The sequence below is a fragment of the Sciurus vulgaris genome, assembly GCF_902686455.1.
Source record: "Sciurus vulgaris genome assembly, chromosome: 4".
Lineage (NCBI taxonomy): Eukaryota > Metazoa > Chordata > Mammalia > Rodentia > Sciuridae > Sciurus > Sciurus vulgaris.
In genome coordinates this window covers 56,962,104-56,988,306 of record NC_136464.1, presented here as the reverse complement: position 1 = coordinate 56,988,306, position 26,203 = coordinate 56,962,104, and the positions used below count along the sequence as shown (strand labels likewise).

Genomic DNA, 26,203 nt, shown 5'->3' with positions numbered 1-26,203 from the left:
ATCTTTTGCAAAAAAGTATCATCATCACAATTTTCAATTTTGAAGAAACCATCTCCAATCTTTTATTAAAGAAATGAGTATAGATACCTCCCACTTTAAGATGATTCCCTATCATCTTTCACCACATGGTAGAATATGGGTTAAGATCATGAAAATCCAATGTTACACGTGGCACTATGAAAATGGAATGCTATAAAAATGCTCGCTGCCCTCGTGGGACGCTGATGCCTTCATACTGACGCCAGTGATGCTGCTGCCACAGGAAGAGCTCATAGGACGTCCCTGGGTTGGTGTCTCCCCCCAGCTTATTTCTGAACAAAGAAAAGCAATTTCATACCAAAAAAACTGGAAAAGCTGCAGATATTAACCTTTAAAACACCAACAAAACAGGTAACTGATGAGAAGAAAAGATGTAAGACAGAACCTCATAAGAGAGAAACCAAATTCTGCAAGTGGAAATTTTAAAGCGCACTGAGAAAGTCTTTCCTAAATTCACACAAGTGCTACGATACCAGATGTTTAAGTCCTCAACTCACAGAATTAAGAGCCTTTAAGCTGTTAACTTTGTCCTGTGTCCTCCTATTCAAAATATTTCCTCCTAGAATCCCTGCAAACGCAACTGAGACACACCTGCAGTATCTGACTACATGAGAGATGTTTTCAACTCTCTCTTGAGGCAAAATTCACTTTTTATAACTGAAAATGAGAAAGGAAGATGCTACAGAGAGTAATCAAATTTCACAACAGTATAAAAGCAAAGATTGGCTGAGATTTGTAACTTTATAAGTAAAAATAATATAATAATAACCCACTCTATAATTAATTCCTCCACAGTGAACAATCTGTTACCCACTCTGTGATGAGGAATGACCCCAGCTGACCACAGTGGAAACCTGCCACACCATAAGGCCAAGTTTCTGCCCCTTTTTCAGTTCTCCGTGGTCAAGCTGATGCCACCTCCTACAAGGTAGTTACAGAGACAAGGGAGCTCAGGGGAGCCTCTCTCACCAACCTGCCACCCCAGCAGGAGTAAGTTCACCCTCCTGAACTCTGGTCTCTAATGTGTAACTGTTCATAATTTTATGAAGTATCTAAATGTCACTCACTAATTAAAAAAAAAAAAGAATAGAAAACTCTGGACCAAGGATATTATGAAGTCAAAAAATTAGGAGGGATACCAATTACATTAACAACACTTTCTTTAAAAAATAGAATCACTTTCTTTTGAAATCAACCACAGTGGTGAGACGTGTTTTTCTTCTCAGGTGTCCTGTGAGGGCACACAGCCTTACCCAGCAAATCCTGCCAGCTTCCAAGTCCGAGGATACTGACCTGCACCACCAGCACATGGGGCAGCACTACCTCACAACAGTGTGGAGAAGAGCACATGTCACCACTGGGCGATGAGAGTTGACAGAGACTCTTGGCTTCTCAACGCCAGACATGGTTGGAGAGCTTTCCTTGTTCTATTAGAAAAGTTCATGAGGAAGCTGTAAATAGGATCAGTCCAGAGGAGTAAAACTCTTTTATTTTCACTGTCCAAACATCAGTCAATATACTGGGAGAGCCAGCGGAAACCCTCGCCGTAGCCTTGCCTCTTGAGCACACTGCACATGAACACTTCCATGGGGCGGGCATTCAGTTCCTTCAGAGTCACGTTCCCCTAAGGGAGGCAAAGCCAAGAAAGAGCTGTTAGTATCTCTGTGGTGGAAAAGCTTGAAAGGGTCATCACGAAAGTCTGAAACTCAGTTCCTTAAATGCAAACCGAAGTGGTATTAATTACAGAAGTGTAGTCCAAGCCATCGCACTGCCTTCCCCGGCCTCTTGCTTTCAGGATACAGTAAGTAGTACAGTTCTACTCCCAGCCATTCCCTCTCTCTCTTAAGAGCATCTGCTTTGAACACTAACTTTCATCTAGAAAGTCATGGCAGCAAACCAAGAAACAGATACTGGGAGCCATGGAGCCAGCATGTTTTCTGATGAACAAGAGAGGTCTGGGACTGATTAGAAGTCCCACTTCTCTCAGCAAGGAACACTAAGAATAATCAAGTGCTTTGATTCCAATGCTTAGAATGTGACATAAATGACTGCTTCACTTTCAAACCTGCAATCTTCAGCCCCCCAAAACAACAACAAAAACCCCACACTTTCTGGCTAAGAAGTGTTCTTTCAAAAGATTGCTTTTCTACTAATTCTTCAAATTCCTAAGGAAATAGGTATCAGAAGGTTAAAAAAGGGGCTGGGGACAGTGCTCAGTAGTATAGCACTTGCCTAGCATGTGTAAGGCCCTGGGTTTGATCACTAGCAACACACACAAAAAGAAGCTTTAAGAACATGCTCCTGCCTTCAGTGAGCTTACAAAATACCCATACTAAAAGAAATCCTAAGCCTTTAAACTTTTGAAAGGAGAATCCAGAGAGCCAAACATCAGCATTTCAAGTGTTGTGAACATCCTTTCAATGCCTTCTGAAGACTTCTCTCTTACCTTTCCTGTGGTCTGTCCATAAAGCCCAAATATCTCGCGGAGTTTTTCTTCACTGATTGCATCTGTTCTGTCAATTTTGTTTCCCAAGATAAGGATTGGCACATTGGATATTGTTTCATCAGTCATTAAAGCCTAAAGACAGCATTAAGAAAAAAAAAGAAAGCTAAATGATGAACCAGATAATGAAAACATTGACTTCTATTGATCTTATAAGGCATTGTATGCAAAGTGAAAAATCTGAACACTTCTATATCTGAATAAAGACTCATCATGACAGTTGGTAAAAATCCCCTAACTACCTCAAAACAATTTCAACTTAAGGTTCCATTTACAGGACAGCAGAACTGCTCCAAACTTAACTTTGAGCTAGTTTGCTAACCATCCTCAGATGGTCCTGTCCATTTGCACAATTCAAAAGAATGAATGCTCTGACTACGGAGCCTCAGAGATATAGGCACCATCCATGTCTGAGTACCCAGTGTGTGAAAAGCCCCATCTCAGACACAGCACGGGCTGCAGAATGAAGGGTAAGAGAAGACATTCCAGTCCACATTCTATGTCCACATAAATGTTAACACATTTATGTTAACAGAACTAAAACACAATGTAGTAGATTGTCACAATGAATGGGGATAAAATAGTAACACTAAAACAAATTCAGGGAAATGAACAATTTGGCTTGGCAAAGATATGAAACCAAAACTGGGCTCTAAAGGAAGGGCAGGACTAAGACTAAGTGGCAATAAAAAGGAAGAACAAAAGCAATGGTTTTGCAGTAGGATAAGAACTGAGGAAGCTACATGAAGTATTGCCTGACTACATTAAAGCATTTATGTTGACATGCAGCAACAAGGTAAGGATAACCCATGTTATGGTGCCAGTCTGAAAAGTCAGAGCTGCACTAAATCTACAGACATAGATCCAAAAGTGAGTGAATAAAAATCTATACTCACAGGACAGTGAATTTACAAATAGTATCTATTATAAATGAGCACATTTACAATGTGGTGCTCATGTAAAAGATGATGATCTGTAAAGTAGCAGATTTAATGAACAGTGCATGAGACATTTTGGAGAAAGAAGTGAAGTGAATTCTAAAAGACATAAAAAAGGAGAGAAAGCTGGCACAGATTTCAAGACTGGAGATCTAAATTTTAATTGATAAGAAGGCTTGGAAGGAAAGCAGAGTTGAAGCGATAAAGGGGGAATATGCTCTGACCATTTTGAATTCCAGGAAATGCTAGACAAAATCAGAGTGAGGATGCTGCTTTGTCATTTAAATACTAATGAGATGCCTAATATGTGTCCCAAGCTTTGCTGGGGGTGCGGGGGTCACAAAGAAATAAGACAAGTCTGTTGTAGTCAGTTTTTGCATCACTGTGACCAAAATACCTGACAAGAACAAATTAGAGGAGAAAAAGTTTATTTGGGGCTCATGGTTTGAGGTCTCAATTCACAGATGCCCAGTCACTACTCTGGGCCTAAGGTGAGAAAGCACCTAGTGGGAGAAGGGCCCAGTGGAGGAAAGCTGTTCATGGTAGGGTCAGGAAGCAAAGGGAGAGGGAAGAGAAGGGGCCACAGGGGAGATGTACCCTTCCAGACCCACCTCCTCTAGCCATACACCACTGCCTAGTTACCACCCAGTTAGATCATTCAAACTAGGATGGACTGATGAGTTTATAAATCTCCCAATCCAATCATTTCACTGCTGAATTAATAAAGGAGCTTTGTGGGGCAGCTCATAACCAAACCACAACAAAGTCTCTACACCATATAAGTTCATAGTCAGGTGGGAAAGACCTATGAGGAAACCAATAAGGACAAGACATGCAGCTAGGGGGAGACAATGCAGTCTGAGAAGTCAGGGATGGCTTCTCAGAAGTGCTCATATCTGAACAATGAGATCTCTTTTAAACGATATTTTTAAATTTAATAGAAAAAGGAAGGTGGGCTGGGAATGGGGAGAGAGGAGGGAAAAGTGAGGAAGTTAAGCAGGGAATGGCTACTTATACATATTCAAGGAAGGATGAGTTGTTCTCCATGTTTGGAATGCAGTTTAAGGTAGGCAGCAGGAAAAAAGGAAGCTAAAGAAAGAACAAAAAAAAAAAAAAAAGAAAAAAACAGGGAGGATCATAAAAGATCATAAGTTATGCAAAAGATTTACAGACTTGGGGCTGGGGTTGTAGTTCAGTGGTGAAACACTTGCCTAGCATGTGAGAGGCACTGGGTTTGATCCTTAGCACCACATAAAAATAAAACAAACAAATAGAGGCATACTGTCCATCTACAACAACAACAAAATTTTTAAAAATTCATGGGTTTTATCCTGAAAGTGATATAGAACCGTTAAGGAATTTCAAGCAGGGCAATGCCAAGTCCGAGATAATTTCTTCTAGCAATTTAGTAGAAGAATCTACAATAATTCAAAGGTTTCTGGACTGTGTATCTAGGAAAGTGGTGGGGAAGATGAATAGGTTCCCCTCTGGGAAAGCAGGATCAGTAGGTTGAACTGTCCAGCAACAAGCACTGTGCATGAGGCAGAGTTCAGAAGATGTCGGGAAGTCATTGACCTATGGGTGGCAGATGAAGGAACGGGAGGAGATGAAACTAGTCTCGGGGAAAGTAGAGACTCTGGGGAACACCCACATTCAAGGGCTAAACAAAGGAATAAGCACTTATGAAAAGACTGAGATGTATAAGCCGGAGAGAAGTCATCAAAATCAAGAGTGTAAAGGAGAGTTTAGAGAAATGAAAAATGGCCAATGTCAACAAGACAAGTGGAGACTGTCCTGTATGCAATTCCACAAGACCAGAGCTATAAACATAAAACACACTTGGAAATAATCAAGCCAAGAATATGCAATGTTAGTCAGGCACAGTGGCACATGTCTGTAATCCCCTGTAATCCCAGCAACTCGGGAGGCTGAGGCAGAACAACTGCGAGCTCGAGCAACTTAGGGAGACCCTGTCTCAAAATAAAAAAGGGTTGGGAATATAGTTAAGTGTCCTTGGGTTCAATCCCCAGTACCAAAAAAAAAAGTTGATAAAGAAGAAAACCTGAAGTGAGTCCTTGACAGTTTTTTTTTTTTTTTTTTTTTTTGGGGGGTGCTGGGGATCAAACTCAGGGCCTTGTGCTTACAAGGCAAGCACTCTACCGACTGAGCTATCTCCCCAGCCCCCCTTGACAGTTTTGAAGGATGCATGTAATCAAAAAACTGAAGACAGACTGTTAAGATCTAGCAAGTCATTCAGTGGGAGGACGGGTAGGTACAACCTTAAGAAGGCAGATTTTAAAATACAGTTGGTCACAGTGGCTCACACCTATAATCCCAGTGGCTTGGGCGGCTGAGGCAGGAGGATTGCAAATTCAAAGCCAGCCTCAGCAACTCAGCAAGGTCCAAGGCAACTCAGGGAGACCTTGTCTCTAAATAAAATAGAGAAAAGGGCTGGAGATGCGGTTCTGTGGTTAAGTACCCCTGGGTTCAATTCCCAGTACAAAAAAAAATTTTAAATAAAAAATAAAGAACTCTGATCTCTTTTCTCAGGTTTCACTATACCAATACTACATAAAGATTTATAACACATGATACATGAAATGTAAGGTTACTAACTATGCTGGGACAATAGGCATAAACAGACCTTGAGCAAACTGAGTCAAATAGTCACTGCCATGATATAAAGCACAAAGTTAATTTATTCAAGTTCAAGCTGAGATTCCCAGGACATTGAAAAACAATGCCTTGGGGGTTTGGGGGCTTTTTTGTACCAGAAATTGAACTCGGGGTGCTTTACTAAGTTACATCCCCAGCCCTTTTCATTTTTATTCTGAAACAGTCTAAGTTGCTCAGGGCCTTGCTAAGTTGCTGAGGCTGGCTTTGAACTTGCAATCCTCCTGCCTCAGCCTTCTGAACCACTGGGATTATAGGTGTGTGCCACTACGCCTGGCACATCTTGGGATTTTTGTATTTTTTTAAATTATTTTTAGTTTTAGATGGACACAATAACTTGATTTTCTTTATTTTTTTATGTGGTGTTGGGGATAGAACCCAGTGCCTTACACATACTAAGTAAGCACTGTACCACTAAGTCACAACCCCAGTCCATGCATTGGGTTTTAAAACATATTGTGACTTAGACTTTTACCGTGCTAACTGGAATGATTAAATATTGGCACTACTGAGCTATATTCTTTAGAACAAAGGCCAAGAAAGAAAAAAATATAAACATACATTAAGCTCAACTTTGGATTCCATGAGGCGAGAATGATCTGCACAGTCCACGAGAAAGACAATCCCATTAATTGCTGGAAGATAATTTTTCCAAACACGACGAGCTAAAAGACAAATTTTACAGCTGCATCAAAAAAAATATACTGTAATAACTAATAACCTAAATGATCTATAAAATGAGCACATCTTAGGCACACTGCAGTAACGCTAGACTCCCTATGGAGTCTCTTAGTCCTGGGCAGTACTAAATCAGAACAGAGGATGCAAACTGATGGTTTATGAGCTGAACTTCTTTTTCTAAATTTGAAAATCAGAGCTTCTGCCTTCCTTAAAAACCAGCATCATCTGGCAAACCCATGCCTACTTACCTAAATGTCAATAATCAGCTAGAACTGAACAAATGGTACCTTTCTCTTTAGATGAGGTTGGAGTTCTTCAGTTTGCCAAAATCTCTTATTATTCCCTAGTGTCTTATGCTGAGTTAATCTGACTCACTTAAATGACCTGTCTTGTCTTTGGAGTCAATTTTGTTTGCAACCTCTGAGTTAAAACATTAGTGTACTAATTACTTGTCCATATAACTACTTACTTTGGTATGGGGACTATACCCAGGGGTGATTTACCATGGAGTCACATCCCTAACCCTTTTTCTTTTATTTTGAAACAAGGTCTAGCTAAGTTGCTTAGGGACCTATTAAGTTGCTAATGCTGACCTCAAACTTTCAATCCTCCTGTCTCAGCCTCCCAACTTGCTGGGATTACAGGAATGCACCACCATGCCCAGCTTACCCATATAACTTTTTCTAATTCCTTACCAACTAGAATATGGGTGTGGTGACATCTCATCTACTCAGCTCTCAGGGGGCACTCAGACTTCCATACTTCAAGTCAGTCCCTGTGTTTTTTGCTTGTTGTTTTGTGACAAGAAGTGAGAAATTTGGGAAGAAGTCCTTTAATTACATTATATTTCTAAACCATCCATGTCAAGTCCTTGAATGGCACGAACAAGGAACCATCTCTACATTTAAAGGATTAATAACAGTTACCTGGATACCTCTGAACATGAGGCAAGGAGACTGGAACTTTCCTTTTGACTTTCCATATTTCTATACTGTCTGTTGCATTGAGACTGTACTAAGTTTTATTTTTCTTTTATGTACATTTTTCGTCACGTTTCCCCCCTTTTTAATAGTTCTGGGATTGAACCCACGGCCTTGTACATGCTAGGAAAGCATTCTATCACTAAGCCACACCCCAGCCTAGAAGTTAAAATCCATGCCAATATAAAAGGAAACCTCCAGATGTGTATTTTAGTAACTTCTATAAAATGGTGGCTAGATTATTAAAAGGTGCTTCTGTTAAATTTTCCTCAGTCTATTTAAAAAAAAAAAAAAATAGGACAATATACATCAACACATTTCCCTTCCCTTCTTTAACAAAACCTGAAAGCAAAATTTATCACACTGAACAATCTACTATCCCCAGTTCAGGTTTCTAAAGACATCTGGTATCTATTTCTTCAGCATTCTCCCAATGATCTAGGTTGTCTTATTCTGCTCTGAATTTAAATTTGTAAAGAGTAACAAAGTCTTTTTGGAAGGAGAAAAGACACCGAATACCCAGGATTTTATGTGATTGTGACCATATTATATGGAGAATTATTCAGGATATAAATATTACATGAATAAAATTAATGTATATGCTAATGAACTTACCAACTATAGAATTATTAGGCTAGATGATTAGAAACTACCAATATCCTATTTTTAACTTTTTTAAAAACTATATTAGATTTATCCTAATAAAATGCTCCACAAACAGATGTCTCCATTCAATAACAATTGAGTAAATCTGACAGAATGTCAGTGGTTTCTTTTCCCTACTTTCCCAGAATATTTATTCCTACAACTTAAATGTTTTACTCCCACACCTACAGTCTTGCCAAATGTTATCTGTCCAAGAGATAAAGATGCCCATTTTGTAGATCTTGAAAGTACATAAAAGACACCTGGTGGGAATCTGTGAACCAAAAAGACACAGCCTGAATAAGGAAAAAGGAACTTATGAGAAGAGCAAAAAATTGGAAAAAACGGTTCCAACTGTCCCAAATGGGTGGAACATATGAAATATCAGTTTAAATCAGAGTGGTCACAAGTAGTCACTGTATTATTTTGGCAACTTTTGACAAGTTTAAAATTACTTATGAATACTAAGTTAATTTTCTACATACTTACATTCCATTGAATATAAGTACACAAGAGAGATGACAAATTGAATACAATTTGTGATACTGTACAGGTCTATTCAAGAGGCACAAATGCTAATAAGAGAGATTACTGGGATGATAGACAAAAAAAGGAATATATATGACAGAGTAAATAAGAATAAAAATCTTAGATTTTTATAACTATAATGATTATATAAGAGAAATCTTTTTCTTTGGTAAAAGGCAAGAAAGTATTAGGGAGTAAAGGAGCATGATGTATTCACAAACTGTTCAGAAAAAATAAATTTTAATGTTATTAGAGAGAGATTAATAAATATGGACAAATGTTATAAGAGAATAGAATTCCCTGTATCATTTATGCAACTTTTGACAAGTTTGAAGTTACTTAAAAATAGTAAGTAGATAAAAAAGCTTCAATGAAGTAGTAAGATCACAATCCTAAACATGGGCATAGCGGCTCCTGCCTGTAATCCCAATGACCCAGGAAGGTAAGACAGCAGGATAGCAATTTTTTTTTAAGTTGTCAATGAACATTTTATTTATTTATTTATATGTGGTGCTGAGGATCAAACCCAGTGCCTCACACATGCTAGGCAGGCATTATACCACTGAGCCACAACCCCAGCACTAAGGATAGCAAATTCAAGGCCAGCCTCAGCAACTTAGTGAGACCTTGTCTCAAAAAATAAAAACTGATGAGGGATGTGGCTCAGTGGTAGAGCACCCTGGGTTCAATCCCCAGTACCACAAAAAATAAAATAAAATAAAATAAACAAATATGAAAACAAAATCATTCCAATCCTAAATGCAAGCAACTTAAAAGGTAAAAATGACACACTTGTGGGGTGAGGGGTGAGTACAAAATGAACCATAAATTAATACCATGTCTTCCCTAAGTCTCTTACCTTGCTCATGCCCACCAAGATCAAAAGTTGTAAAAGTCATTCCAGCAATTGTCAGCTCTTCTGATGCTGAAAAATTGTCAAGAGGAAATAAATTTTTCCACCCATAAGCCCAACTTCCAATACTGCAAGCCAACACTAATGCAAAACCCGATAAAGTTTTCACTTTGTGAAGAAAAAGATACAGAAGCAAAAACATTCTTAACACATTTTAAAGTCAGAAGTTTACTTTTCTCCAAGATATTTTGTTTCTTAGGAGATAAGGGAGATATGTCCCATTTCAGAACCAGAGAGAAGAGAGAGTGACCAATGTTCCAGAAGTTCAGATCTATGATTATCTGATCTGAGTATGTACTAAAGGTAACTTCAAAGTCAGCTGGCTTCTGGGGCCTCATTTAATAAAAGAATGACTTTAACTGGAGATTCATCCACTAAACCTGACATTGACCTTCAAAGGTCAAAAGGTCACCTAGTATTTTCAAACATACTTGGATGTAGTGTTGGAACATGCTGGCCCAATCTGTCATCTTTGAGCATGTGAAGAAGAGTGGTTTTGCCTGCATTGTCCAAACCCAAGAATACAAGTTTTCCAGATTTCTTGTAGAGTCCTAAAAGAGAAGAAAAGTTTTTAAAGTAAACTCTCTCCCTATATACCAAAGGCTGCTTATATTTAAATTGCTGGAAGAAATGCATAGTATAAAACCTCTAATATATTTAAAGGAAATGACTTTACCTAGGAACTGGAGCACACTGCTGAAGCCATTGTAGATCCACTCAAAGATGAAAGACATTATTAATGCTTACTACCTGTATAAAATATGAAAGTAGCAAACATTAGCTTTCTGAATACCAGTACAGTTCTGGAGAAGTCAATTCTTATTCCCTGACTCAGATGCATGTTCATATCCCATGTCTTCTGTCTTCTGGTCTAAGAAAGATTAACTAATCTCTTTTACCTTTAAGACATTGATTTTGAACACTGAAGGGAAGCTTCGAGGATCCTTGCATCTGCATAAATTCATGGTTTCCTAATAGCTATCAACCTATGATACTCAGAGAATTATGAGTTAACGATACACATTCCTCATTTACTGCGTGACTCACTCCTCCAGGCAGCTGCTGCTCATTCACATTCCCTAGATACCACTGAGGTCTACCATTTAATAACACCTCTAAGAAATCAGTCATTCATCACCTGGATCAAAGGACATAAAATACAATAGGTAGAAAATAAGAATGAAAAGCATATTAACCTATCCTTATGCACAGCTCTAAAAACAAAGTCAAAATCATACTGGCTAGCTTAATTTGCCCTGGTCCATTTTCAACCTCTTCATGCCCTACTGGGGATTGGACCCAGGGCCCTGAGCAAGATAGGCCCTATGCTCTAATACTAAGCTGTATTGCCAGTCCTTTCTTAAATTTTATTTTAAGACAGGGTCTCACTAAGTTGCTCAGGTTGGCCTTGAACTTCTGATCCACTTGCCTCAGCCTACTGTGTAGCTGATGGATTTCAGGTATGCACCACTGAACCTGGCTAAGTATTATCTCTTCTTAAATAAAATTTGTCTAACCACTTCTGCAAATATGTTTCAACTTTTAAAAAGAGAAGACATACTATTTTATAGAAATATAAAGGAATAAGATAATCCTTTCATAATATAAATAATCAAGTTCAAACCCACTTCATAAATTATTTAAGTAAGAAAATTCATTTATAAGCCAGGTGTAGGTATGCACCCCTGTAATCCCAGTACTGGAGAGACTGAGACAGGAGAATCACAAATTCAAGGCCAGCCTCAGTAAACATAGCAAAATAAAAAATAAAAAGAATTGGGGATGTGGATCAGTGGTAAAGTGGCCCTAGGTTCAATTACCAGTGCCAGAAAAAACAAAAACAAAAAAAACCCAAAGACTCATTCATAATACAATAGTAGCTTTCTAAGCAAGTACATACATTAATTAGCACTAATTAATATAATGAGCAAGTACATATATTAATTAGTAATTAATTAACTATTCTTAGTTTCCCACAGACCTAGACAAAACAATGACCCAGAGCTACAGGTCTAAATACACTGGTAATAAACAACAGAACCTCTGAGTGAAGTTAAAAGGAAAGAATCTAGAGACATTGGTGAGTCTAAGGTGTCTCAGAGTCATTTTCTGGTTACACTAAGTATGTGCTTCAATATCTCAGACTTAGGGCTGGAAAAAAAAAGAAAGATCACCACTTTTACTCCTCTCCATTAACAACGAGTTGTGTTAGTACAAGACTTTATTCTAGATGTGATCAACTGTAATCAAACAAAAAACTTTCACAAATAGTAATTGGTAAAAGGGTTGCACACAAAATATTCTTTTCTATTGCCTAGGCTGGCTTTGAACTCCTGGGCTCAAGTTACCTCCTGCCTCAGCCTCTCTAGCAGCTGGGACAGCTGGTGCACTCACACAGGTCACAACTATGTGCTTCAAAGACTGCTAGATGAAGAGGAAGCTGAAAAATGCAAACAGCATATGTTTTTCTTTTTCATTCAATTACTGGATTTCTGTCAGGATGGAGTACTGACTTACAGACTTTAGGGTCTTCCTAACACTTTTCATAGCTCTTAACATAGAGCAACAAATAAAGCATGAAAATTTGGGTGGAGGTACATACTGAGGGAAAAGCTTTTATGAAAATAAACTAAATCAAAGCTTCTACTCCCATTTTCAGTAACACTGAAATTTATTTTAGTAGAAAGATAGATCACATTTGGCATGTTAAATAATAGTTTTGTTTAGAAACTTAGTCTGCACTTTAAGTCCAATAACTTAAATGCACTTACAGGCTGGGCGTGATGGCACATACTTGTTAATACTGGTGACTCAGGAGGCTGAGGCAGGAGGATCGCAAGTTTGAGACCAACCCCACCAACTTAGGAAGGTCCTAAGCAACTTAGTGAGATCCTGTCTCAAAATAAAAAATAAAAAGGACTGGGGAGTATCTCAGTGGTTAAATGCCCCTGGGTTCAATCCCCAGTACCACAAATAAACTCAAATAATGCACTTACAAAGCTCCCATGCTAAGTGTCTTTTACAATAGGCAAGTAAAAGAACAATGTGCCTTTCTGCATAGTCCCCTCAAAGCAGACATCCTTCCCTATTTTTCCTCAGTCTATTGCTTGAAGAAGCACAGTCACCTTTATTTATTTATTTCACTGGGATTACAGGAGTGTGCCACCACACCTGGCACAACTCACTTTTAGAGAGGGCCTGCTCCTTATTAAGGTACTCTCTGACCACTGCTCCTTTACAACACAACACATCTCTACTAATTTGCACTACACTTGTTTGCAGTCAATAATTGATATTCTCCCCCCACACACACCACTGCACTGTCCCCACCCCCAACATACTGGGGAATGAACTCAAGAGCTCTGTGCACAATAAGCAAGTGCTCTACCACGAGCTACATCCATAGCTCCTACATTGTTCTGTTTTGTTTTTTGGGTGGCGGGGGGTGCTGGGGTTTGAACTCAGGGCCTTGTGCATGCAACACAAGCTCCCTACCAACTGAGCTATAGTCCCAGCCCTCCTAGGTTCTTTTACCACATTATTTCAGATACTCCCAACCAGGTGAATTCTGCAAAGGTGATGAGAGGAAAACCCCACACTTGAAGGACTTTTTCACAGTACTCGACTACTCTGATTTTCCAACTTATTTTCCTTTGACATCACTATAGTCTATTATGGGTACAGTGTGGCATGCCCGTAATCCCTGCTACTTGGAGTCTGAGGCAGGAGGATGGCAAGTTTGAAGTCAGCCTAGGCAACTTAGTGAGACTCCGTCTTAAAATAAAAAATAAAAAGGAATGAGGATGTAGTTCAGTGCTATCATGCTGGTCTAGCATGTGCAAGGTCCTGGGTTCTACTCCCAGCACCGCAAACACCAAACAAAGCCATCTATGGAGAGTGAAGAAACTTCAGGTGAGGTTGAAAAAACAAAACAAAACCACAATCAAAAACTCCAAGCCTTTACTGGACCCAAAGAGTTGGGTTGTACTGCTACCAAAAGTTAAGTAAATGGCCTTCACATCTCCATTCTTGAATTCTCAGAATTTATACCAACTCATCAGTCATTTTAGAGTTTACAGAGTACCTGCATATATATCTCATTTCATCCTCATACCAACTCCAGAAGCAGGGCTTATTAGCCTCATTTAACAAGATGAGGATGCTAACACTTCTAGGTTAGCTACCTTGTTCAGGACTGCTTAGCTGAAAAAGTAACAGTTCCAGGACTGAAACCCAGGGCCTCACACATAATAGGCAAGTACTCTACCATTGAGCTACATGCCCAGTCCTTTCTATTTTTTGAGTCTGTTGCAAAAGCTGGCCTTGAACTTGGAATCCTCCTGTCAGTCTCCCTCACAGTTGGGATTACAGGCATGGCCCCCATGCTCGACCTTATTATTTTCTGGGATCTTGCTAACTTCCCCAGGCTTGGCTTGAGCTTCTGATCCTCCTGCCTCAGCCTCTGGAATAGAATTACAGCCACCCAGCTTAAACCCTCCTTTTATAACACCAAAGCCAAAGCCCTTCCTGTTAATATCACATAAAATTCAAATCCAAATCACAAAACTGATTAAAAGAAAAAAAATTCCTTAATCCACCAACTACATAGATGATAATTTTTGAAGTCTTTATAATTCTTCATACCTTTTGGATGGTATGTTAATAACTAGTATTCTACTTATTTTCTTGACCCACAATCACATTATGGCAAGTTAAGAGTATTCTAAAATTTAAGGGTTCTAAAGATCAACAAAAACAATGCTGCATCTAAAACCAAGTTCAGTTCTGAGTCAAACAAATATTGAAAGGAGAAAACACCAGATTTTTCTTAAATTCCCATTTTTAAAAATTTTGCTTCAGTTCTTATACATACTCAGAACAACTTTGAGACACCGTGCCAAACAGATCTGAAGTAGTAGACAGTTGGCTTTTAGCTAGGAAACTACTTGGCTGAAGGAGTAAATGTTAACCCATGGCAAATCTCCCTAAACCTCCTCTTTAGGACTCGGGGTAAAGATAAAGAAGAGGAGCAAGAAAGAATATTTATAAAGGCAATTTGGCGCGACTCTCACGATTCTGACCTCATTGGCTAGAATCGTGAAGAAAATAGAAATCTGTGCTGAACCCACATTAAGAAATTTGTCCGTGCACCGAAGAGGTGAAAAGAGGGAGGCGGAAGGAGAAAACACGGGGTCTGACACAAGACATCAGATGACAACAGAGAGCTGATGTGGGGAGGAGCCCTGAACTAGGAGTCTGTAGACCTGGTTCAAGCGCTCCCATTTGCTAGCTGCGGGGACTTGCCGTGCCTCAGTTCCTGAGTCTGTACAAAACAAGGATGATCAAAAGCTCCCAACCGCCTCACCGAAGACTGAGGCACCTCCAAGCCCGGAGACACGAAACCGTTTCATAAGCTGGAGCGCAAAGTACACACAAGGAAACTGTTATCCAGCCAAACAGCTGCAAGACCCCGAGAAGAATGCAAGTGGACTCCAGAGCCCAGAGGCCGGCAAGGGACTGAGCAGACCCGGGCGAGCCGGCCTGTCCCCGCCCAGAAGCAGCCCCGTGGCCCCAAAGAACCGCCTGCGTGTCACTTCCCCCCCCAACCCCGCCGGGGCCGGCCTCCGCCCCGAACCCCTCCGCGGTCCACCCCAGCTCTTCGGACCCCCACTGCCTTCTCCGTCACCGTACCCTGACTTACGAACCAAGGGGCTCCTCCGACGGCAGCGGGCGGCTGAGACCCTCCCTCAGAACACACAGACCAGCAGCACCCGGGACCGCCAGCTACTCACCGGATATACGTCATACGCCTCCCCGGAGTTTCCGGGAGCGTCCTTGCCCCCGCCCCCAGCGTCACGCCGCTCTTACCAAGTACCGCTCTACCAGCAACTCTGGCAGGGGAGGGGCGGGCCTAAGGCGTGACGTGAGCGCTCGGGGGCGGGCCCTGCACAGGCTCCACCTGCTCTCATGGAGACTGCAGGCCGCGCGAGACGTGGCGGCGCCTGGCTTGGCAGGCTGTGGCTGGATCCCGGAGTCCAGCGGCGTCTTTGCTCGCTCAGCTCCCGGGTTTCCTATCCTTCTGTGCTCCTAGATGCACCGAGAAAATCAAAAGGGGCATCCGACGGGTAGGTAGGTAGGTGGGTTCTGCTAACAAGAGTTGACCTTGGGGCCGGCGACCTCAGGTGGATGCCACCAAGCTTTTGCTTTAAGTCACATTTTCCCTGTCCTGGGATAGCCTGTTTAGTGGAACAACTAATATCTGTTGAGCACTTATGCCCAAGCAGTCCGCTGGGTACTTGCACGCTTCATCTCATTTTACCCTCCTTACAGTTTTATGAAGCAGATACCATTATCAACGCCGTAGTGCAAATGAGAACCGAAGTTCAGTTTAGTCAAGTAACCGAACTTAAATTCAAATAGCTAAAAAATAGCAAAGCATCATGTCGCCCCCACTGTACTGTGCTTCACATACATTTTCTCATTTGATTCTGAGGGCAACCCTATGAGGTAGTTATTATTAGCCCCATTTTGCAGATGAAACAGTAGAATGCAAAGATGATGCTCTGGGGTAGGAAGACTTCAGTATCATAAAGATGTTAATTCTCCTTAAGTAAAATTAAAAATTTAACGTAATCCCAGTAAAAGTACTAGTAAGATTAATAGGTCTTGTGTTTGTGTTGAACTACCCTGTTCCTAAAATTCATATGGAAAAATAAACAAGACTAGTCGAGAAACAGGCTCTGGAAAACAGCTAGGAAGAAGAAACTACCACTATCAGATATTACAACATTATAGATCTGAGCAGGTGGTACGTGCCTTTAATTCCAGTAGCTCTGGAGGCTGAGACAGGATAAACAGTAGGTCAAAGCCAGCCTCAGCAACCTAGCAAGACCCTGTCTCAAAATAAAAAGTAAAAAGGGGGTGTAGCTCAGTGGTAGAGCGCCCCTGGATTCAATCCTCAGTACCAAAAAAAAAAAAAAAACAAAAAACAACAACAACAACATAGCTAGGCTTGGTGGCCCAGAAGGATGAGTCAGGAGATTCACAAATTCCAGGCCAGCCTCAGCAATTTAGAGAGGCCCTAAGCCACTTAGTGAGACAGTCTCAAAATAAAAAAGGGCTGGGGATATGACTCAGTGGTTAAACACCCCTGGGTTCAATCCCCAGTACCAAGGGAAAAAAATTATAGAGCCTCCTTAATTATTTAAAACTGGTACAAACCAGTTGAAGTGGCACATGCCTGTAATCCAGCTACATGGGGGACTCAGACAAGAGGATCACAAGTGCTAGGCCAACCTGGGCCACTTAGAGAGACCCTGTCTCAAAAATAAAAAAAGGGTTGGGGATGTGGTTCAGCAGTAGAGCACTTGCCCACCATGTGCAAGGTCCTGGGTTTAGCACAACAAAAACAAAAAACAAAAGAACTGGTGCCAAAACAATGAGACAGAACAAAGTACAGAAATCGATCCAAGTGTACTTGGAGAAATAAAGTGGCCTATGGCACTCCAGCAGCCACATCCCCATTTTCTCCCCCGCTTCATCCTATGGGTCTTGGGTATTGAGTTTGAATCTTGCTGAGAAAACAAAAAAGGATCAGACCATGTTCTGAGGCTTCTTTCTTAGCAGCTTTGTCGAAACCAAGGGTCTGTGCCCCTGGGGCTTGCAACTGCAATGTGCAACCTGGATTAAATCCCCAGAGTGCAAAAAAAACCAAACCAAAAACCCAAATTGCATCCATAAATAACATATACCAAGTAAGTTCCAGGTGATTCAAAGATTTGCATATGTTTGGCTAGGTGGTAGAGCATGCGCTTAGTGTGTTCAAGGCACTACATTCAATCACCAGCACCAAAAAAAGTTTGCATATTTTAAATGACACCATAAAAGTACTAGAAAAATAGAAGAAAGCATGGATTCCTTATCATCTTGAAATGAGGAAGACCTTTCCAACTATGACTGAAAATCCAGAAGCAATTAAAGGAAAGATTGACAAATTCAACTGCATAAAAATAAAAACTGAAATGTAAAGGAGCAAAAAAAAAAAAAAAAAAAAATAGGGACATCATAAGTAAACTCAGAAGGCAGATAAGTTGAAAATATTTGCAAGTGAAAAATAAGCATGAAAAAGATGAACATTGGAAAAATAGGCAAGGAATAGGAACAGATAATTCACAGGAAAGGAAATACAAATGGCTCTTACACTTCATAAAATAATAACATACTATAAGCTGAGTACAGAGTGTTGCATGCCTGTAATCCCAGCCACCTGGGAGACTGAGGCTAGAGGATCATAAGCTAAAGGCCAGCCTCAGCAACGTAGAGACCCTATCTCAAAAAATAAAAAGGTCTTGAGGTATAGCTCAGTGGTAGAGCCCCCTAGGTTCCATTCCTAGTACTACCAAAAACAACAAAAACAAAAATTATAGAATATATACACACTCTATAGTAGAGGACATATATGTATATAGGTAGAAGAGCTACTATAAAATATATTTATCTGTTTATATAGGTATATAGTTACAGTTGTTCCCTTAGTGTCCAGGACACCTCTCAGATACCAAAATCCAATGATGCTCAATCCTTTATATAAAATGGCATTATATTTGTTTATAACCTTTTTTTCAGTGCTGGGGATCAAATCCAGGCCTGTGGGCTGGGCAAGTGCTCTGTCACTGAACTGAACCCTCAGTTACTTCCTGTATACTTTAAACCACCTCTACAAATACAAAATAAATGATGTGCATACATTTGTTTTGTTTTGCTTTTGTAGTGCTGAGATTGAACCCAAGGCCTCACGCATGTTAGGCACGTGTTCTTCCACTGAGCTGTATCTCCAGTCCTGTGTATATAATTGTTATATTGCATTGTTTAGGAAATAATGACAAGGAAAAAAATCTCTGCATGCTCCATACAGATGCAGTTTTCCCCCAAAGTAGTTTCAATTTGCTGCTGTTGAATTATTCTGTCAAAGGGCTGATTGCATAAGGACAGACACTAATTGGGTAAGATTTGTTTGCAGATTCCTCTGGTACCATTTTGAGCTGGTAAGAATTACATGCTTATCTTGGTATGGTGGAAGGCACCTCTCTCAGAGGAATTTTATGGCTTGCTGCAAGCAGGAGCTGCTGAAGGGCAGTTCAGATGGTCATTTCTGTAACTCCTATTTCTCAAGTGCCTTCTGCTCTAAGTAATTGGCATGCCAAAATGACCTATCTTGGGGTGGCATATTCTGGTTTCCTTCATGACTGTTTATGGGAATATATAAGGTGATGTCATTTTTTGAAAAAATAGGTTCTAGAGACAATCTGGGTTTGAATCCTGGCTCTTCCACTTACTAGCATAACAAGCACTTAGAAGCTGTTTTTGCTGAAAACACTGACTCTTTACTTAGGCCTGCAAATGTCTGGTGGGGTAACAAAACTCAGGATAAAGCTTGGCATCTCTGTCTTTCTTTTGTATCCGTCTTCTTTATTACCTTAAACTTTGGGTCAGATTCTTTTTTAGCTTTGCACACAGGCATGTTAATCATTTAAGAAGTGTTAATCTAAAGCTGGCAATCCTACCCCAAGATAGAATAACTAAAGCATTTGCAGGATTTTCAGGGACATCATAATCAATTGATTGTCAACTGCCAGCTTTTACAATATCATGTTCCAGAACACCAAGTAGCACCTGAATGACCAGCAGTCATTGCCGTACACCTGAAGGAACTAACACCATCTTGCTTTTCTAACCTGTCCTTTTCTCTGAGTCATGCTCTCCTGCCGTCACCTTGGATTCCAGGAACACCAGGTCTGATCAATAAACATTTTGTGATGAGTCCAAACTACCCCCAGGCAACAGCAACTTTCTTATAGCTACTGAAGAGGCTCCACATGGCCAATCCTGAGATAATGATCAACCAGACCAGTTTGACCAAGCCTGCTTGACTATGCATACTTGTGGCTCCCCTTTCTCTGTATAATCTGGAAGTTCATGTCAGTATTCGCAAAGAAAGGGCTGAAGACAACTGATCCCCCTTATCTTTCCTATACAACTATGTTGAATAAATTCCTTTCCTGCCTTTCACCATTACTTCTTCCATTTAATTTCTGGGGTGAGTGGCTGGACCTGATTGTTGGGACTCCTGGAAGTCAGGCCCCACATAGTCTAGGACTCTGGTCATATGACATTCGCTGCCAAATTTGGGGTAATTTATTTAACCTTTATGTACATAGGAAGGATAATATTGTTGATTTTATGATAGTGTCTCCAATGGTTAGCATATTTCCTAGTGTATAATAGATACTCAATGAAGTTGAATAATTGATTGAGTGAATGAATGAGTAAATGGTGGTGTGTGTTGTTTCTTTGGTTTTTTGTTTTTTTGTTTTGTTTTGTTTTGTTTTTGAACTGGGGATTGAACCCAGTGGTGCTTTACCACTGATCTGAGCTACATCCTCAGTCCTTTTTATTTTATTGGTACTAAGGATTGAACCCAGGTGCGCTTTGCCACTGAGCTATATCCCCATCCATTTTTATTTTTTATTTTATTTTGAGACAGGGTCTTTCTGCCTTAGCTTCCCAAGTCACTGGGACTTACAGGTGTGCACCAATGCACCCAGCACCATTTTTGTTGTTGTTGTTGTTGTTGTTGTTGTTGTTTTGTACCAGGAATTGAATCTGGGGCACTTAAATCCCTGAGCCACATTCCCAGTCCTGTTTATTTTTTTATGTTGAGACAGGGTCTCACTAAGTTGCTCAGGGCCTTGCTAAATTGCTGAGGCTGGCTTTGAACTTGTGACCCTCCTGTCTCAGCCTTCCAAGTCTCCATGATAAGCCTAGCATTGAATGGTTCTTATGGAGATTAAGATTACATAATTTTAGGACTGGGCCTGGGGCTCAGTGGTGGAGCACTTGCCTCCCATGCATGAGGCACTGGGTTCGATCCTCAGCACCACATACAAATAAGTAAATAAAATAAAGGTTTAAAACATGTATCAAAGATTATATAATTTTAGTTTCTAGCACACACATTCAATAAATATCAAGTGTTACCATCAATTTCTCCTTTAGCCTGGGGATTCCTTCTTTCCTGTATATATTTGCATGGGCTCTTCAGTCTGGAGGGCCCTTCAACTCCTTCACATTGTTGTTCAGGTCAAGCAAATCTCTATAAGCCACCTTTTCTAGGTGGTCGTTCCCCACATCGCAGGTTGACTTCCTAAAGTTCACATACGATGATTTTTTGGGGGAAATAGCTTTATTGAGATATTATTTGTATACTCTAAAATTCACCCATTTAAAATACACAATTCAAGGGGCTGGAGAGATAGCTCAGTTGGTAGAGTGCTTGCCTTGCATGCACAAGGCCCTGGGTTCGATCCCCAGCACCGCAAAAAAAAAAAAAAAAAAAAACACTGAAAATACACAATTCAGTGGGTGTTAGTTTATTCACAAGATTGTGCAACCACAACTACAATTGATTCATTATATTTTCACCATCCTCTTAAAAAACCCATTAGAGCCTGGCACAGTGGCTCACATTTATAATCCCAGATATGCTGGAGGCTGAGACAAGAGGATCACAAGTTTGAGGTCAGCCTCTGCAACTTAGACCCTGTCTCTCTGAAAATTAAAAAAATAAATAAAAGGGGTGGGGATGTAACTCAATGGTTGAGTGTCCCTGGGTTCAAATCCTGGTACTGGAAGGAAAAAAAAAAAAAAAAAATGAGCAGTTACTCCAAATTTATAGAGGCAAAAAGTAGGGTAGTGGTTGCCAGAGGATAGGGTAGGAGGCCAAACCAGAACTTTCCAGAAGGCAGTTCAGGTCATATCAGAATCTTTGTAAAGGTGCATACTCATCTACCTGCAGTCCACTTCTAGGAATTTATCCTCAGGGGAAAAGGTTAGAGATATCTTCTGATTTTTTTTAAATAAAGATGTTCATTCATTTCAGCATTCTTTAAAACCAGAAAAAACTGGAATATAAACCAAAAGGCAAATCATAGGAGATTGGTTAAATAAACTGTTACATATTTTCTTTAAATAATTAATTGAGTCATTTTATTTTATTTATTTTTTTTATAATTAGGAAATCAACTTTCTTTAATATAAAATTTTAGATGCATGTTCTAAAACTCAATGGTAAAGGTTATCATTGGCACTCCCCCCTCCACCAAATGCAGAGTTAATGATTTTATCCTGATAGCTCTTAAATGAAAGAGCTATCAGGCCTGTTTTTAATTGAGAGGTCAAGGATTAGAGATGGAGGAAAAATGCATGCTAGTGGTCCTTAAATGAAGGCCTGCCTTGTTCTTGTCTTTATCACATAGGAAGGGATCACAGCAGTTTTCTCTCTGTTCTTATGACAATGGTCTTTACTATTACCATTTAAGGTATATCCCTTTAAATCTACACAAATAAGACACTCTGTAGGGAGAGGAATTCAGATTAAACCTGCCCACCTAACCTTCATAAGTCCTACAATGCCTGGTTCTTTGCAGTTGCTATGGTAGAAGAAGGCTTCTTCTTCCAGCTTCATGGCTCTAAGGAAGTTTCGTGCCTGGTAGTTTGGAACACCATCCCAGCATGCTGTCTGCTTGGGCTGTGCTTTGAGATCCTCAATGCTGAACTTCACATCTACACCTTTCTCTAATCGGCTCTCTGGCTCTGACTTCATCAGCCAGTAGTTGCTTAGATTCCTCCCACATTTTTTAAAGGCTGAAGTCTTCTGAAGGCTGGAGTTTTCCACTTTAGCTGATGCCTCACCTAAATTCTCAGATTTGGTACGTTTTTCTGATTGCCCCTTCTTTTCTGGGCCAGCAGCCCCGGCTGGTCTCTTCCGGGGTCTCGGCATGGTCTCTCTGTGCAAGGGGCTGAAGTGCAGAGGGTTCTGGAATCAACGGGAAGATACAAAAAGGAACTCCACTGCCCTTCGAAAAGCGCAGAGCAAGATGGAGACGATGCGAGGAAGTTCAAAGGGCTTCCGATTTGCGAAAAGCAGAAAACTGTACTTAAGGGTGTCAAATCCTTCCCTCCGTTAACTGCGCCCATTCCATCTCCAATAGCCTGCCCTCAAACTCTTCCCAGGTCTTCCCTTGAGCCCCGTCTTAGCCATTTAACCATTCTCCCCAACATCAGCCCCACCCTCAACAAAAAGGACCACCAAAGACCCAATTGAGTCATTTTATATAGTATTATTTTTCTAAAAGAAGAACAGTTCCCATATTAAGTTAAAATAACAGGTTACAAAGCTGCAATTGAGTTTCTCACTTTACTTACCTAAGTGTACATGTGTACGGACACACATGTTGATTCTGGTTACTTGCAGGAGTTGGGTTCTTTAAAGTCACCCCAAATGCTGAATCTGCTTCCTTCCGCTGTTGCTTTGTTAAGGGAATTTGCTCAGAAAGATGGGCGCTCGCTCCTCTGGTTATGCGCTTCCCCACTCATATCTTTCCAGGAGATTTCTTCATGGTCTTCTTGAAGAGACTTGCATGTATCTTGTAGCTGAGGACAAAACCTGAGCACTAGACTGCGACTCTGAGGTGCCCTCCTCTGTCCACTTCCAATAACTTCCAACCACTGCCTTTTAGCTTTTTATCGCTGCAGACACTCCTCAGGAAGTGAGGAGGCAAAGCTAAAGTGACCTTAGCACACCATCACATTTAGGTTGCACCTCAGGCCCCACCTTGCTGGGACACATCCTCTGGGAGGAGCTATGAACATATCCTGACACAGCAAAGAGTCACACCAGTCTTTGTGTTCTGAAATTTAAAAATCATGTAAATATGGCTGGGCATGATGGTTCAGGCCTGTAATCCTAGTGGCCCTGGAGGCTGAAGCTGGAGGATCACAAGTCTGAGGCTAGCCTTCGAAACTTAGTGAAAGACCTTGTCTCAAAACCAACCTTGGGGTTGTAGCTTAATGGTAGAGCACTTGCTTCACATGTGTGAGGCACTGGGTTCAATTCTCAGCACCACATATAAATAAATGAATAAAATCAAGTTCCATCCACAACTAAAAAAAATACTTAAAAAAATAAAAAATACAGAGGGTTGGAATGTAGTTCAGCGGTAAAGTGCCCCTGGGTTCAATCCTTCATACCAAAAAAAAAAAAAAAAAGAGAGAGAGAGAGAAAAAAATCATGCAAATGTGAATTGAATCTTAATTATCAGTTTCCCAATCACTCACCTCTTCAGATCCTGCTCCCGACTATATCAAAATCAGACATGACATCTTTCATGTTAAAATGTATGATCAAGGCAGGAGTCAACTATCTCATTATACAAAATAGGAAACTCAAGCCCAGAGACACAAGAGAATCTGCTTAAAGTCGCAAGAGGCCGAGCCAACACAGAACTTTTCAACTTTGACTTGAACAGTCTGGTGTCACAGCCATGAGACAACAGTCGCAAATAGCAATTTGCCCAGAAGTGGCACATTTTCCCTTCAAAATTCATGAAGATTGGCATTCAAAGCCATAACACATCTGTGTCATATAACCGTGGCAGGACCTTGCATTTATTCCCTTCCTGGTGAAATCGAAGCCCCAGGGCTTTGTCTATGTTTGCTCTGTGGCTTTAGTATCACTTGGCACAGGCTGTGTCCCACGTGGAAAGTCCCATCACTCCACCTTGACACCCACACAGAACCTCTGAGTGCAAGCAGGCAGGCTGCCGGCTCTGTCATCTTGAGGAGCCCAGTGAAGTCCTATTTGAAAAGCCACTCTGAACAATCCGAAGGCATTAACTGAACTCCTACTGTGGACTGTACTGTGCTGGACAGCAGGGATCACAGTGACAAGGCCCCAGCATGTGAGGAGTGCAGCAGCAGGAAGCCGCATGTCACACTGGAACACACACACTATGAAAAAGAACAACAAAGCTGCTTTAAGACAGAGGCATGGAGTGTTGGGGTTTGGGTAGGCCTTCCAGGACACCTCGCTAGCCCCTCAGAGTGTAGTTGTGGAAGTTGTGGGGCTTGGGGGTTTTGTTTTTCCAGTACTTTACCACTGAGCTACACATCCCCTTTTAATTTTTTGAGACAGAGCTTGCTAAATTGCTCAGGTAGGCCTCAAACGAACAATATTATACAAAAGAGCAGAGATTGGCAAACATTCTCTTTTCTTTTTCTTTTATGTGCAAAAGACCGTGGTGCAGGTACTGGGGATTGAACCCAGGGCCACACACATGCTGGCAGATGCTCAGTTGTAGAGCACTTTGAATAAACACCTAGGGAGTAGATATCTCTCACTAAATTGCCCAGGTTGGCCTCAAACCCACCATTCTCCTGAGCAGCCAGGATTAAAGGCATATGCCACCATGGCTGGTGGTGAATATTTTCTGTAAAGGATCAAATAACAAATATTTTCAGCCTTTTGGGTCATGTGTATTGTGTCCCAGTTACTGAACCCTCCATTGCAACATGAAGGCGGCCACAGACGGTTGTGAAACGAATGGACATGGCAGCCTTCCAGTAAAATTCTATTTACAAAACAGGTAGCAGGCTGAGTTTGGGCCAAGGGCTTTGTTTCCTCCTATAGAGTACTGCCACTTCCTCTTTTCTCTTACATAATTGGACTTTTCCATGCCAGTCATGCATCTAGTTCAATCCAACCGCTACATGCTATGGGTGACATATTCAGCCATTCCTTTATTGGACATTTATTTTTCCTGTTTTGCCATTATAAACAAAGCTGCTGGGTCATACTGCATACTGTTGGGTCATTGTTTTGCAGAATGAATTCTCAGAATTGTGCAAAGGAAACTACAAATTAAAGAAAAGAAATTTTTTTCTTTGTTGGCAGTACAGGGGGGGTTGAACCCAGGGACTCATGAGTGCTAGGCAGGTACTCTACCGCTGAGATGCATCTCTCCTACTTTGTTTTTGTTTTGAGATAGGGTCTCCCTAAGTTGCCCAGGCTGGCCTTGAACTTGTCATCCTTCCCCCTCAGCCATCCAAGTAGTTGGATTTCAGGTATATACCCTGGTACTGAGACTGAATTTAAAATTTTGATAGATGGTGCCAAAGTGCTGGGAGGCTTTTATTGAAATTCAGTTTGTCATGTAACCTTGTCATTCTCATTACTTAATCCTGTTTCCAGTGAGTATTTTCTGTTAAAGTTTTGGAGATAACTAAGGGAACAATTGTAGAGACCAACAGGCAGCAATGAATCAAATGGTAATGGATTCAACTCTGAAATAATTTTCCAACATGAAACAATTCTTTTTTTTTTATTAAAATCTTTTTTATTTTCACAGACTATATTTTGATTCATTGTACATAAATGGGGTACAACTTTTCATCTCTATGGTTGTAC

The 26,203-nt window shown here is 40.7% G+C and overlaps 1 protein-coding gene and 1 long non-coding RNA gene across 5 annotated transcripts; one reads left to right on the top strand and one right to left on the bottom strand.

Annotated features, from left to right (window-relative positions):
- Positions 1 to 30: 30 nt before the first annotated feature.
- SAR1A (secretion associated Ras related GTPase 1A) lies at positions 31 to 15,704 on the bottom strand. 4 transcript variants are annotated; one of them, XM_079135823.1, is made up of 7 exons: positions 15,606 to 15,704; positions 10,577 to 10,650; positions 10,332 to 10,451; positions 9,847 to 9,912; positions 6,715 to 6,818; positions 2,486 to 2,617; positions 31 to 1,663 (listed from the first exon to the last, which is right to left on the bottom strand). In XM_079135823.1, the coding sequence occupies exons 2-7, from the start codon at positions 10,632 to 10,634 to the stop codon at positions 1,547 to 1,549; spliced, it is 597 nt and encodes a 198-aa protein (XP_078991949.1). In that variant the 5' UTR covers positions 10,635 to 10,650; positions 15,606 to 15,704; the 3' UTR covers positions 31 to 1,546. The 4 variants fall into 4 exon arrangements, with proteins under 4 accessions (XP_078991949.1, XP_078991947.1, XP_078991948.1 ...); XM_079135821.1 differs by having other exon boundaries at positions 15,592 to 15,702; XM_079135822.1 differs by having other exon boundaries at positions 15,602 to 15,702.
- Positions 15,705 to 15,712: 8 nt separating this feature from the next.
- Positions 15,713 to 18,647, top strand: LOC306658653. Its single transcript, XR_013763111.1, has 2 exons — positions 15,713 to 16,025; positions 18,526 to 18,647. It is a non-coding gene; the product is annotated as an uncharacterized lncRNA (long non-coding RNA).
- The last annotated feature ends 7,556 nt before the right edge of the window (positions 18,648 to 26,203 follow it).